The sequence below is a fragment of the Mandrillus leucophaeus genome, unplaced genomic scaffold, assembly GCF_000951045.1.
Source record: "Mandrillus leucophaeus isolate KB7577 unplaced genomic scaffold, Mleu.le_1.0 Scaffold10, whole genome shotgun sequence".
Taxonomy (NCBI): Eukaryota; Metazoa; Chordata; class Mammalia; order Primates; family Cercopithecidae; genus Mandrillus; species Mandrillus leucophaeus.
In genome coordinates this window covers 1,400,258-1,412,410 of record NW_012098098.1, presented here as the reverse complement: position 1 = coordinate 1,412,410, position 12,153 = coordinate 1,400,258, and the positions used below count along the sequence as shown (strand labels likewise).

The 12,153-nt window shown below is 53.8% G+C and overlaps 1 protein-coding gene across 1 annotated transcript in view; it reads right to left on the bottom strand.

Annotated features, from left to right (window-relative positions):
- Positions 1 to 2,045: 2,045 nt before the first annotated feature.
- ATP2C2 (ATPase, Ca++ transporting, type 2C, member 2) overlaps positions 2,046 to 12,153 on the bottom strand; it is a 93,222-nt gene continuing 83,114 nt past the window's right edge. The window contains exons 16-24 of the mRNA XM_011972285.1: positions 11,512 to 11,609; positions 11,376 to 11,426; positions 9,743 to 9,909; positions 8,301 to 8,369; positions 8,103 to 8,219; positions 6,760 to 6,907; positions 4,637 to 4,735; positions 4,320 to 4,461; positions 2,046 to 2,871 (exon numbers count right to left, since the gene is read on the bottom strand). Of these exons, the coding sequence (XP_011827675.1) occupies positions 2,753 to 2,871; positions 4,320 to 4,461; positions 4,637 to 4,735; positions 6,760 to 6,907; positions 8,103 to 8,219; positions 8,301 to 8,369; positions 9,743 to 9,909; positions 11,376 to 11,426; positions 11,512 to 11,609 (1,010 nt within the window). The 3' untranslated portion in view covers positions 2,046 to 2,752. The remainder of the gene's footprint in view (positions 2,872 to 4,319; positions 4,462 to 4,636; positions 4,736 to 6,759; positions 6,908 to 8,102; positions 8,220 to 8,300; positions 8,370 to 9,742; positions 9,910 to 11,375; positions 11,427 to 11,511; positions 11,610 to 12,153) is intronic.

Here is a 12,153-nt window from a genome sequence, read left to right as displayed (position 1 = left end):
CTCGTCATGGTGTCTTACATTCTTCGTACCTGGCTAGATCTGATTTACTCATATTTTATTGAGGATTTTCGTGCATCTATTCATAAGGGATGTTAGTCTCTAGCATTTTTCTCTAGTTTTGGTATCAGAGTGATTGTTGGCCTCATAAGATGAGAAGTGCTCAGTCCCCTTTTAGTTTTGGAATACAGTGTATAGAATTGACATTTCTTTACAAGTTTAGTAAAATTCACCAGTGAAATCGTCTGGCTTCAGAAACTGCCTTTTTTTGGAAGCGTTTCAACTTCAGCTTGTCTATTTAATCTTCAGTGAGTTTTAGTAGTTTTTGGTTTTCAAGGAATTGGTTTATTTCATCCAATTTGTTGAATTTAGGTACATAAAGATATACATAGTATTATTTCTTATTATTGTTGGAATATCTTGAAGGGTTTGTGATATACTTTTTCACTCCTGACATTGGTAATTTATCTTCCCTTTTTTGATAAGCTTCTTGCAAGACTGATAGTTTTATTGATCTTTTCAAAGAACTAGGTTTTGATTGATTTTCCTCTATTTTTGCTTTTGAGTTTGATTTCTGCTCTTTATTTTGCTGACTGTTTCTGTGCTACTCGTGGATGGGTGTTCTACAAATGTAAATCAAGCTAAGTTGCTTAATGGTGGTGTTCAAGTCTACTGTGTCCTTAATGAAAAGAAAGTCTTAGTTTTAATGTAGTCTAATTTATATTTTATTGTTAGCATTTTGTGTCTTACTACAATTTTATCCCTAAAGTTTTATATGGTATAAGCAAGAGTTAAGAGTAATTTTTGTTGTTATTGCGAATATCAGTCGAACCTGGTTTTTTGATCACTTATTTTTAAATGGGAAGTAAGTTTCTTGGGCCAGCAACGTGCTAAAGGATCCTGAAAAGTAGAGCAGGAAGTATCCCTGCCTCAGGGGGAAGCACCCCTTAGCAGACTGTGGAAGTGGCACAATTCAGCCTTGACCTCTTAGTGGTTCCATGGGTTGGCAGCTTCTGGAAAGACAGCCCCACTGCTCAAAAGGTTTATTCTCCAGCCAGCCCTATGTCTGCGTCTCACTAGGAATGGCCGTCTCTGCATCTCCTCCTGTGGCCCTGGTGTCACAGGTTGGGTCGGAGAAGGGCTTCTTCCCAGGCTTTGAATCCTACCATGGAGGACTTTGGACTCTGCCTGGAACCCAGGCAGGGGTCCACTCATACCTTCCTTATCTTGGTCCGACCCAGCTGTTACCACCCCTGGTAGCCCTTTTCATAGCTACTGTGGCTGGGTGCATTGATTACTTTTATCTGACAACTTGGCCAGGCCAGGTTCATTTTTGTCAAACACTGGTCTAGATGGCACTGTGTAACTAACATGTAAGTCCGCAGACTTGAAGTAAAACAGATTATCCTTCGTAATGTGAGTGGGCCTCGTCCAATCAGTTGAGGACTACAAGAGGAAAAGGCTGAACTCCCTTGAGGAGGAGGAAATTCTGCCTCCAGCCTGCGTCCCCAGCTCTTCCCTGGGTCTCCAGGATGCGGGCCTGCCCTCAAGATGTTAGACTTGCCAGCCCCACAAATCCTATGAACCAGTTCCTTGAAACAAATCTCTGCATCTCTCTCCATCCTGTTGGTTCTGTTTCTCTAGTGAGGCCTGACTAGCAACTGGGGGATTCTAGCTCTGGCCTCATTTCCTGAGAGATGGGGACGGAGTTCCCCTTCTGGTTCTCGTTAGTGGTTCTAGCGTGGCTTCAGGCAGAAGAACAGCATGGAGCCCTCTCTCCTCTGCCACGTGGAAGAGCAGATCCGTTTTTGGAAGTCTGTGGGGCAGTGGGAAATGAAGCTCGTCTGCAGGCAGCAGGGGACACTGCTGCTCCCGATTCCGGAGAGAAGGGTCACTTCTTGAGAGAGAATCTTGCTTTGTTGCCCATGCTGCAGTGCAGTGGTACAATCTCTGCCTCTAGGACTCGAGCCATGCTCGTGCCTCAGCCTCCCGAGTAGCTGGGATTAACAGGTGCGCATCATCAGGCCTGGCTGCTTTTTTTTTTTTTTTTTTAGTAGAGACAGGGTTTTGCCGTGTTGGCCAGGCTGGCCTCAAGGGATCCGCCTGCCTTGGCCTTGCAAAGTGCTGGGATTACAGGTGTGAGCCACCGTGCGCAGCCCTGCTCTTTATCGCCAAAAGCCTTCCCATAGGCCATTCATGATGGATTGCTGCTCACCCCATGTGGCCATTAACACACAGCTGTGGGTTTCCAACCTGGCCCCTTGTGTGAAAAACCCTAGGTAAACGCATCAAAAGAATAATAGCCCCTGGTATAGCACTTTATTTAAAAAGCCCTCATTTTATGATGAGGAAGTGGGGCCTCCGGGGAGACAATGGGCGGAGTGTGACCATCCTACCCACTACCTCTCAGAAGCCCCATGTATCTGGCACGAGTGGCCTGCGTCACTGCAAGCTGTGGCACAGATACATATATAGACGTGGTTAATAAAAATCATTGTGATTTAATAAATAGTGTGATGTTTCTGGACGGGCCCCTCCCTGTCTGTCCCAGAGCCAGTGGGCGTGCTGGATGGATGTGGACCTGGGTCCCCGGAGCCCACGAGATGCCTGCAGCGTTCCCAGGAGGAAAAACTGAGTCACTGACAGAAGGCTGCAGCGTCCGTCCTAAAAGTCTCCCCTGAAGAGGAGACACCACAGGGGCCACAGGCACATCCAGATGGAGATGATTAGGGAAGGGGCCGCAGAGTGAGGGCCACTACACATCTTCATGTTGCGTCTGGACTCTCTGGGTGCCGCAACAGTGTTTTTCGTATAGTTTGAGGAGCTCTGACAACATGAAGACAGATGAGGCCAGTCCAGTTAAAAACAGCAAATCTGCCAAAGGGGAAAACAGAAAAGGGTCAGAGAGCACACCACGCAGCTCTGCGCCCCGGCAGGAAGCTCCTTCCCTTAACGTCCTCCTGATAAAGTGAGAGGTGCAGAGGACCAGCCCTTTTCATTACCCCCAAGGCAGGGAGATCTTCCCAACCCTGGATCCAAAATGCTACAGTTCCAGAAGGCCCTGCCCATCTGTCAAGGCAAGCTGCAGGCAGCTCCAGAGCACAGGGTGGTCTGGCAGGCAGCTGGGGGCATGTTACGGACTCGGGCTGGAAGGGGAATGGGTTTCCTTTCCCGACAGCACCTGCTCCAGCACGCTGGTGCTTGCAAATGTCCTGAGTGACCAGTCTGGGCTCCCTGTCCAGTGCACCCTGACACATTCCCTGGGATGAATTCCCAGCGTCTTCCTCTGCTCCCGTCATATGCTGTAGTGAGGAATGATCCCTGGCTTCCTGTTGCCATGACTGCCGACATACGGGCTGCCAAGCACAACCCCTTCAGCCGTGGGAAGACGGCCTTCCCAGCAGGTAGAAACCTCCAGTGAGCACATTGTTTTGGGGCTTCCTGTTGTCTGTTCCTGCAGGGCATTGCTGGTGACCCACACTGCTTTTTGGAGGACAGGGCAGAATTGACCATCCCAGTCTTGCCTGGAGCACATAGGACCGTTGTCACTGCAGCCTCAGGCCTGATGGATAATTCCATGCCCCTCCAGATCTGAGCCACGACCCACTCTGAGCCCTGCCAGCGAGGGGGGGCCCATGAAGGCTGCCTCACCAGCCTCCCTCGTCCTCTACTCCGTGGTGGGGGTGACTGTCAGCACCGTGGGGAGAAGGGTGGGGTCGATGATTTGCCCCTGGCTCCCTCTTCCTCCCAACCCTGCCCCCACACCTGCCATCACTGCAGCTTCAGAGAAGGGTGACACGTTCACTTGGCTGAGGATGTCGAGGAGTTCCCTGGGCCCCACACCACGGTGTGTGTCCTTGGAAAGCCATGGTGACTAAATCATGTCCCTTCCAGCCAAAACCAGAAGACAGACCAGCTCCCTGTCTTCAGGTGACCAGATCGCTAAGTCACACTACTGGCCCCAGGGTCAAGTCCAGGCTCCCCAATCCCAGGCTGAGTCCAGGCCTTGCACAGCTCCCTCCATGTGCTCTGAGCCTCTAGCCTGACGCCTGTGATGCCGATGCCCCTTGGACCCCAGTCCCTATTCCTGAGCAAGGGGCCTCTTCCTGGAGGTTTCTGTGTGTCCTCTGTGCCCCCCTCACATCACCTACATTAGAGTCCCTTCCTGTGAGGACAGAAAGGCCCTGAAGAGAGAGCCGGCCCCTGGTGAGTTCCGCTTTCCCGCGCTCGCCCCTCCTGGGCTGCAGCTCCCCGCCTGGCAGCACCGCGCCCCCCACGGCCCTGGTCTGAGGTCACCTGTCGTTCCCGTCCCCGCCACTCACCGAGCACTCCCAGATTCTCCGTCTGGAAGACCCTCTGCAGCGGGGGGATGTAAATGACCGCCAGCTGCCCCAAGATGGACCCGAGGATGGAGTAGAGGAACATGCGGTTCCTGAGAAAGCCGATCTCAACTATCAGCTTGGTCTGTGGGGAGAAAGTGACATGGGGGATTGTGTGCTGTCCGTAGCCCAGGTGCAGGCAGGAGAGCTCTGGCTGCCCACGCTGAGCCAGAGCCGCTCAATGCTGTGGGCAGGGCTGGGGCATTGCTGTCGAGAACACACCGCAGCTCTGCAGCAAGGAGGGTCAGCCCTGGTCTCACCTGAGAGCGGCAGGTCAAGGCGTTGAAGAGATCAAAAAACACAAAAGAAGTGAAGGTCATCGTCGTGGTGCGGGGAGTGCTCGCTCTGTCTTCAGGCATCTGGAAGGCAAGCGCACGGGCGAGAGGTTAGACGGGACGAGATATCATTCATCCTGAACCAAAGGGCACAGGCCTGCCTCACGGCTCCTGGGGCACGGCCGGGGGCCACTTATAAGCTCAGTAATAGGAATGGGTCACAGCTTCCTCCAGGTGTGAGGTCAGTGGGTGCCACACCAGGGTCTCCCCAGCACATGCTGGTTTGCTGCCACCACGAGGATGGGGGCGGGGCACCCACAGCCAGAAGAAACACCACCTCCTCCAGGAAGTAACTGTCTCCCGGGGAGGTGATGCCTCCAGTTAAACCCACAGCGTGAATGTCACTTCCTACAAGGCAGGCTGAAGGATGGCTGATGCCCGAGGCGATGAGAGCCTGTGAGGTGACCGAGTGCAGCTCTGAGAGAAACCCTGGAGTCCTGCCCAGCTGTGAGCCCTGCAGGGTCTCAGGGGTGGGCGACATTGCAGGGTATGGCCAGAGCTGAGGTGAGACCAGCCCACGGTTAGAAGCTCCTGGGCAGTTATTTTTTTGAGACGGAATCTCACGCTGTCACCCAGGCTGGAGTGCAGTGGTGTGATCTCGGCTCACTGCAACCTTCTGCCTCCCAGGTTCAAGTAATTCTCCCACCTCAGCCTCCTGAGTAGGTGGGACTACAGGTACCCAACCGTGCCTGGCTAATTTTTGTATTTTCAGTAGTGATGGAGTTTCACCATGTTGGCCAGGCTGGTCCTGAACTCCTGACCTCAGGTGATCCACCCGCCTTGGCCACCCAAAGTACTGGGATTACCGGGGTGAGCTACCATGCCTGGGTAATGTTTGTGTTTTCAGTAGAGACAGGGTTTTGCTATGTTAGTGAGGCTGGTCTTGAACTCCTGACCTCAGGTGATCTACCCGCCTTGGCCACCCAAAGTACTGGGATTACCGGGGTGAGCTACCATGCCTGGGTAATGTTTGTGTTTTCAGTAGAGATGGGATTTTGCTACGTTAGTGAGGCTGGTCTTGAACTCCTGACCTCAGGTGATCCACCTGCCTCAGCCTCCCAAAGTGCTGGGATTACAGGGGTGAGCCACCACGCTCAGCCAGCAGTTCTCACCTCAACTTCCCACCACCTGAGGAGAGGCTCCTCTGCCTGGCCAGGGCAGCAGGCCATGGATACCCTCCTGCACTCGGTGACCACGCCACAGGGCTAAGCCATGAGCATGCAGCTGAGTCTCCTGGAGCACATGTGTTAAAGTGGAGACAGAGGCAGCGCCTGGCAGCTCAATTCTTAGGGGTGCAGGGGTGCTGACGCCACTACTGGGACCCCACTCGGAGGACCACCGGGTTGGCCCATCTTTTTCACCCCAAGCTGGACAAGCGTAGGGGCCTTCATGGCCTTCCCAGGCCGGTAAGAAGGCAGGGGAACAGTAAGAAGGCTGTTCTGCTTGGGGCAGACGGAGAGCAGGAGGAAAAATGGATGCAGGGTTCCTGGCTAGGGTCCCTCCCCCTTCCTGCACATGTGCGACCTGCAGTGTGGTCACACGGGTCACCTGCCTCATTTCCCACCTAGGTCATTGCCCATCCTGGCCCAGAGCTCCCTGAACCTGCAGGCCTTGAAAAGTTGACCCAGGCCCAGATCTGAAGCAAACAGTCACCTCTAGAGCATAACACAGGAGGATCTTTAGCAGGTTTCAAATTGTTTGCTGGTGACAAGGGAACAGGGGGCATCCTGTCTCATGTAGAAAGAAACCTGATGTATGGGGCCTCATGTACATTTCAACTCCTGTCTTGGCAAAGTCATCCCCACCCCGCCAGCCTCTGCAGTTCCCAGGCACACACCTGGCAACCTCCCTTCCTTCAGGGGTCACCCAGTCCCTTTGCCTCATGCTCCCCGTCCCTCTGATGGCACCACATTGTCCTGTGTGTGTACATGTTTGCCTCTCCCAGACGTGAGCTGGGGCAGGAGGGCAGGGACTGCAGTCCCCAGCATCTGCACGGCCCCAGGACTTGGAGAACTCTTACAGAACAAGAGGGGGCGGCCCTCGCTCACCTCCTTCCAGAAGATAAAGAGGGTCCCGCTGATGATGACAACTGCGGACATGAAGATCTTCAGGATGAGGGCTCTGCTGAGGATGGTGTCCCCCACACTCCGTGGTGGCTGCCTGAGGGTGTCTTTGTCAACGGGCTCTACCCCCAAGCTGCTCCAAACAAGACACAGACACTTTGAAATGAACCAGGAATGAAATAAAGGACCCTCAAGACAGCCGTGCATAAGCCTCCCAGACCAAGTGGGCACAGCGGGCAGGGCCAGGCATTTGCTGAATGCCCCCCGGCATCGCACCTGCCCTCCTCAGTGCCTTCCAGAAGCCCCAGAGCCTGAGTCCACGGGCAGCTGTGCCCCTCCATCTGTTCCGCAGGCTGAAGGAAGACCACCCACTGAGGCTAACCACACACAGTTCCATACACCCAGGCGATCTCCATCACTATGAGGCGACCCCCCACGTTGAGCCTGGAGAAACAGGCTCCAGACTCCGCCCTCCGCAGGGCCCCTCATCAGCTGAGCCCTGCCTCCAGCCAATTCCACACAGCAGGGTTGAGGCTAGACCAGCAGCGGGTAGCATAGTGGGAGCAGCTCAGACTAGCTTCGTGCTCCCAGGGAGAGCTGGCAGGAGAGGTAACCCTCACACTTGGCTTTGAGGACACAAATGAGCACTCTCTTTCCCTTAGCAGCTGTCACTGGTAATAACAGCAACACTGAGCTCCAGCGGAAGCAATGTCGGCGCTGCGCTCACACAGTTACGCATGCGTGGCCACATGGGTCCCCTGACTCCAAAGTACATTCCTTCCCCCACACCACTTGGCTGGCCTGTGGAAGGGGATATTAAGGAGCGGGTGGACTCCTGAGCACCTACTGGGTAGCAAGGTGCTTTAGACAGCAGGAGTAAAACACAAACTCCACCTCCACGAAGCTGATGTTCTAAAGGGGAGACAGATCACAATCAGACCCATAAGGAAAAGCGTGTGTGTATCTTCCTCTCTAGGGAAAAATACAGCAGGGTGAGGGGATTGAGTGGGAGTGCAATCAGGGAAGACTTCCTGAAGGCAGTGACTGGAATGAAGAATGAGAACGAGCAAAGCAGGTTGCCCAGGGAGAGCATCCAGGCAGAGGGAGCAGAAAATTCCATCCTCGCCCAGCCCTGCCGGCCCAGGTACTTTCTCCTCTGCCTTCTACTCCCAGTCTCACCCCAGTGCAACACACTTCAGTTTTCTGGGAACTCCTGATGGAAAGCGGCAGTGTGTGTTCATCCCTATAACGTTAGGGCACAGCCAGCAGCCCCAGGCAGCTCCACAGCGGGGTAAGGAGACACAGGCTCCCAGCTGGCCCGGCCTTACCTCTGCGCCGGCGGCCCATCCATGATGATGTTGATCCACAGGATCTGCATGGCGTTGAGGGGGCTGGGCAGGTTGAACACGGTGGACAGAGTGATGAGACTGAGGGCAGAGATGCTCCTGCGGGCCACATGCAGCCAGTCAGCGGCCGCCTGCCAGGCGTGGCCCTTAATGACACTCGGAATGCCGGCCTCTACTTACGTGCTCAGCTGGAATCGGACAAAGTTTTTGATGTTGTAAAAAATCCCCTTGCCTTCCTCCACCGCATTCCTGCAAGAGAAGAGAGCAGTTTACTCACAGAGAGGGCCTGCAGGAGGGCTCAGCCAGTGCGTTGGTTGCTGCAAGGGGCAGTGGGGACTTGCCCAGATGGACGCTGTACTTGGACTTCTGCTGGTTCCCTTGCTGGCATTCTTGGGGACACATTTGTAGGAGATGGTAGTGTTCTAACAGGTGCCCCTTGGTCACTGGGAACTGATCCTTGAGCCATGTTCGCCCTTCTGTGCCAAGGGTACACTTGATACCTCCAATTGGACCATCAATTACTCTTCTGATGAGCCCAGGGATCCCATCCCTGCCCAGACTCCCGAAGTGCTCCGTACATCTCAGCAATTTACCAAAGAGGAGAGAGAGACGCAGCAAAACCAGTTAGGCCTAAAAATGAGGTCCGGGGGACGGTAAGGAGGGAGGGATGGGGAGGCTGAAGGACATCGCCTACTTCTGTCTTTAGAAGGCTCTTCACGGAAGCCCTTTTAAACCTTGACCTGGGGTCACGCATGTAGAAAAATCATCTATGCACCGCGCCCCGCCCCGCCAGATTTTGCTTAAAAAGTTTGCAAAAGAACTATAGAGCTGATATTATGACTTTTTTTTCTTTCTTTTTTTACTAAGCATGTTAAGGCTTCCTATGGCGAATCAATTGTGGAGACAGCCTTGTAAAGTGCACGATCACACCTGGCCTCAATATTTGTTCATTTGGATGTTCTGATAAAAGTTTTCCCTCACCCCCAACTACTACGATTTGCTTATGACAGTCTTAGTTAGAACTAATTAAAATCAGATCCAGAGGGAAGGTAAATGTATTAAGAAAAAATACAGAAAAGTGAAATGGAACGAAGAGTTTTGTGTAAACCCAGAACCTAAAGAGCACCTCGGTGGGGAGCGGTGGGGGTGTTTGCACCCAGGTCTCTTGTCAATACATGAGATGTATCTATCGACACGTGAGCCTCACACTGAAGATGCTCATTGTAATCCTTTCTCACCCAACACTCAACTGCGACCATGTATTCGGCCACAGGTTTTCCCTACAGATTCAGCTGCTGCCCACCAGCCTGAGCCCGGCGGGCATTCCCAGGAACACATGAAATGCACCCACAGGCAGCAAATCCCATCCCTGCTTCATGTCCGTGACATTCCCCTGGGTGCGGCATGTGACTAGCCCCAGGGGCCGTGGACCCCATGACCCTGCTATGAGAGGCTCTTGGTGTTTGGGGTTGGGGGCACCTGCCACACTGACCAGCCCCGAGATTCAGCTCTCCCTGGGGACTCTGCGAGACCCCCTCTGTCTCCACAGTAGCAGGTCCCAGGGAGAAGCTGGTGGCCCCAGGCATTTTTGCAACTAAAAATCTACCAGAAGGGCAGCTTACATGATGGCTGAGAAGTCATCGTCCACCAGGATCATGTTGGCGGCCTCTTTACTGACATCCGTCCCTGTCTGCCCCATGGCGATCCCGATGTCTGCAGACTTCAGGGCCACCGCGTCGTTCACCCCATCCCCAGTCATGGCCACGACTGCCCCTGACTCCTGCAGAGCCTTTGGAAAGAGCAGGCAATGAAGGCCTGCAGCCCGAGGACCAGCTCGAAATGCCCGGCCACACACACCCTGTGGCCAGCCACAGAGACCTCTGTCTGGAGGGCACGTGGACTTTCAATCCCAGCTTCACCCACATTAGCTTGGGAATTCGGTGAGCCCTTGACCCTCTTGACCTCAGTTTCCCCATCTGCAAAGTGGAAGCAACAGTTCCTTCTTCCCAGGTCTGTAGTGAGGCCCAAACTGAGACGGCGGATGTGACGGTGCCCAGCATGGTCAGGAAAGGCTTATAAAGGTGATCCATCCCCAGTAAAAAAATGGTAATCAACAGTGTGGCTCTGGAAACCATGAGGTACCTGGTAAGTATGACTACCTTCTTTGAGGAGTAACTCGCACAGGGATTTACTCTGTAGAGCTAAAAATGACATGAAAGAAGCCAGCCCGTCTACTAAAAGAGCTCAAGGGCCAACTTTCAGAGCACAGGCGAGAAAACCCGCACGTTTTCTACCTTTCTTTCATATGCAGAGTCAGAAAAATCACATCAGCTCTTGATTGGGCACCTGCTGTGTGCCAAGAGCTTCATGGGCCTGGCTTTGTTTAATCTTCTACCAACCCTGTGAATTAGCTGACGGCATTAATAGTTCCCCCATTTTACAGATGAGGAAACAGAGACACGGAGTTGAATGACAGGAATAATGCCAAAAAGCACCCAGCACTTTGGGAGGCCAAAGTAGGTGGAGCACCTGAGGTCAGGAGTTTGAGACCAGCCTGGCCAACGTGGCGAAACCCTGTCTCTATTAAAAATACAAAAATTAGCCGGGTGTGGTGGTGCAGGCGGTAATCCCAGCTACACGGGAGGCTGAGACAGGAGAATCGCTTGGCCCTGGGAGGCAGAGGTTGAAGCAAGCCGAGATTGTGCCACTGCACTCCAGTATAGGTGACAGAGCGAGACTCTGTGCCTCCAACCCACCCCACCCTGACCCCCTACAAAGAAAAAAAAAACGAAAAAGACAGCTTCTGTTGTAGTTTTCCCCTTTGCATTATCCAATCACAGTTCCCAGTTTTCAGTGTATGTGGCAAGGGTCCCCCAGTTCTCCGCTCCTCCTTAAAAGGATCCCCAGGTTTAGTGGGGCTCATGTCCACCCAGCTAGAAATGACACTTCCCAGCATCCCCTGCAGCTAAACCTGGGCCCATGACTGCGTTCTCGCCAAGGGGCTGTGAGCGCAAGTGACGCTGGCAACTTCAGAGCCTCGTCCTCTCCAAGGGAGCTGCCCGCGTGCCCCTGCTCATCCTCTTCCCCTCCCCCTGGCTATGAAAAGGTAACCCCGGGGGCAGCTGCCCCGGACCTAGAGAAGGAAGCCGCGGCTGGGCCCTGCACTGTCACCCGACAGACACATGAGCTCCTTGAGCCACAGTGTCTCTGGCCCGGCCCCAGCAGCGCAGCCTGTGCCCGCCTCACCCAGCGAACCTTGATGATTTTGAGCTTGTGCTTTGGGCTGGTCCTGAAGAACACGGACACCTAGACATGGAGACAGGGAAGGCGAAGAATCAGATTTCAGAGCTGTGACCCAGCCCTGCCGCCAGCCTTGCCTCCGGGGACCCACCTTCCCCACGCGGTCGGCCAGCTCGCCCTTCTCCACGCTGTCCACCTCCTCCCCAGACATGGCTTTCAGCTTCCCGTTGCACAGGCCGATGTTTCTTCCTTCAGGAGAACCTGTTGTGAGGGTCTGCTCCGAGGCCCCCGTCCCCACCCCTCACTCCCGGCCCTACCTCGGCCACAGGGAATATCGAGAATAAAACCATGCTGGAGACCCTTTACTGAGGACCTACTATGCTGCGTGGCCTTGGTTCTATCCACAGGATTAACTTACACCAAAGCCTTATTATCCCCACTTGAAAGGTGAGGAAACACAAGTGACTTTGCTGAGGATGCACAGCTGGTAAGGAGTAACACTGGAACCCGACACGGCTCTGATTCCAAAGCCCATGAACTTTTTCACAGCCCCAGGCTGTGACAACCCATATAATAGTAACTAGAGGGGCTGGGCGCAGTGGCTCATGCCTGTAATCCCAGCACTTTCAGAGGCCAAGGCAGGCGGATTCCCTGAGGTCAGGAGTTCAAGACCAGCCTGGCCAACATGGTGAAACCCCATCGCTACTAAAATACAAAAAATTAGCTGGGCATGGTGGCAGGCGCCTGTAATCCCAGCTACTCAGGAGGCTGAGGCAGGAGAATTGCTTGAACC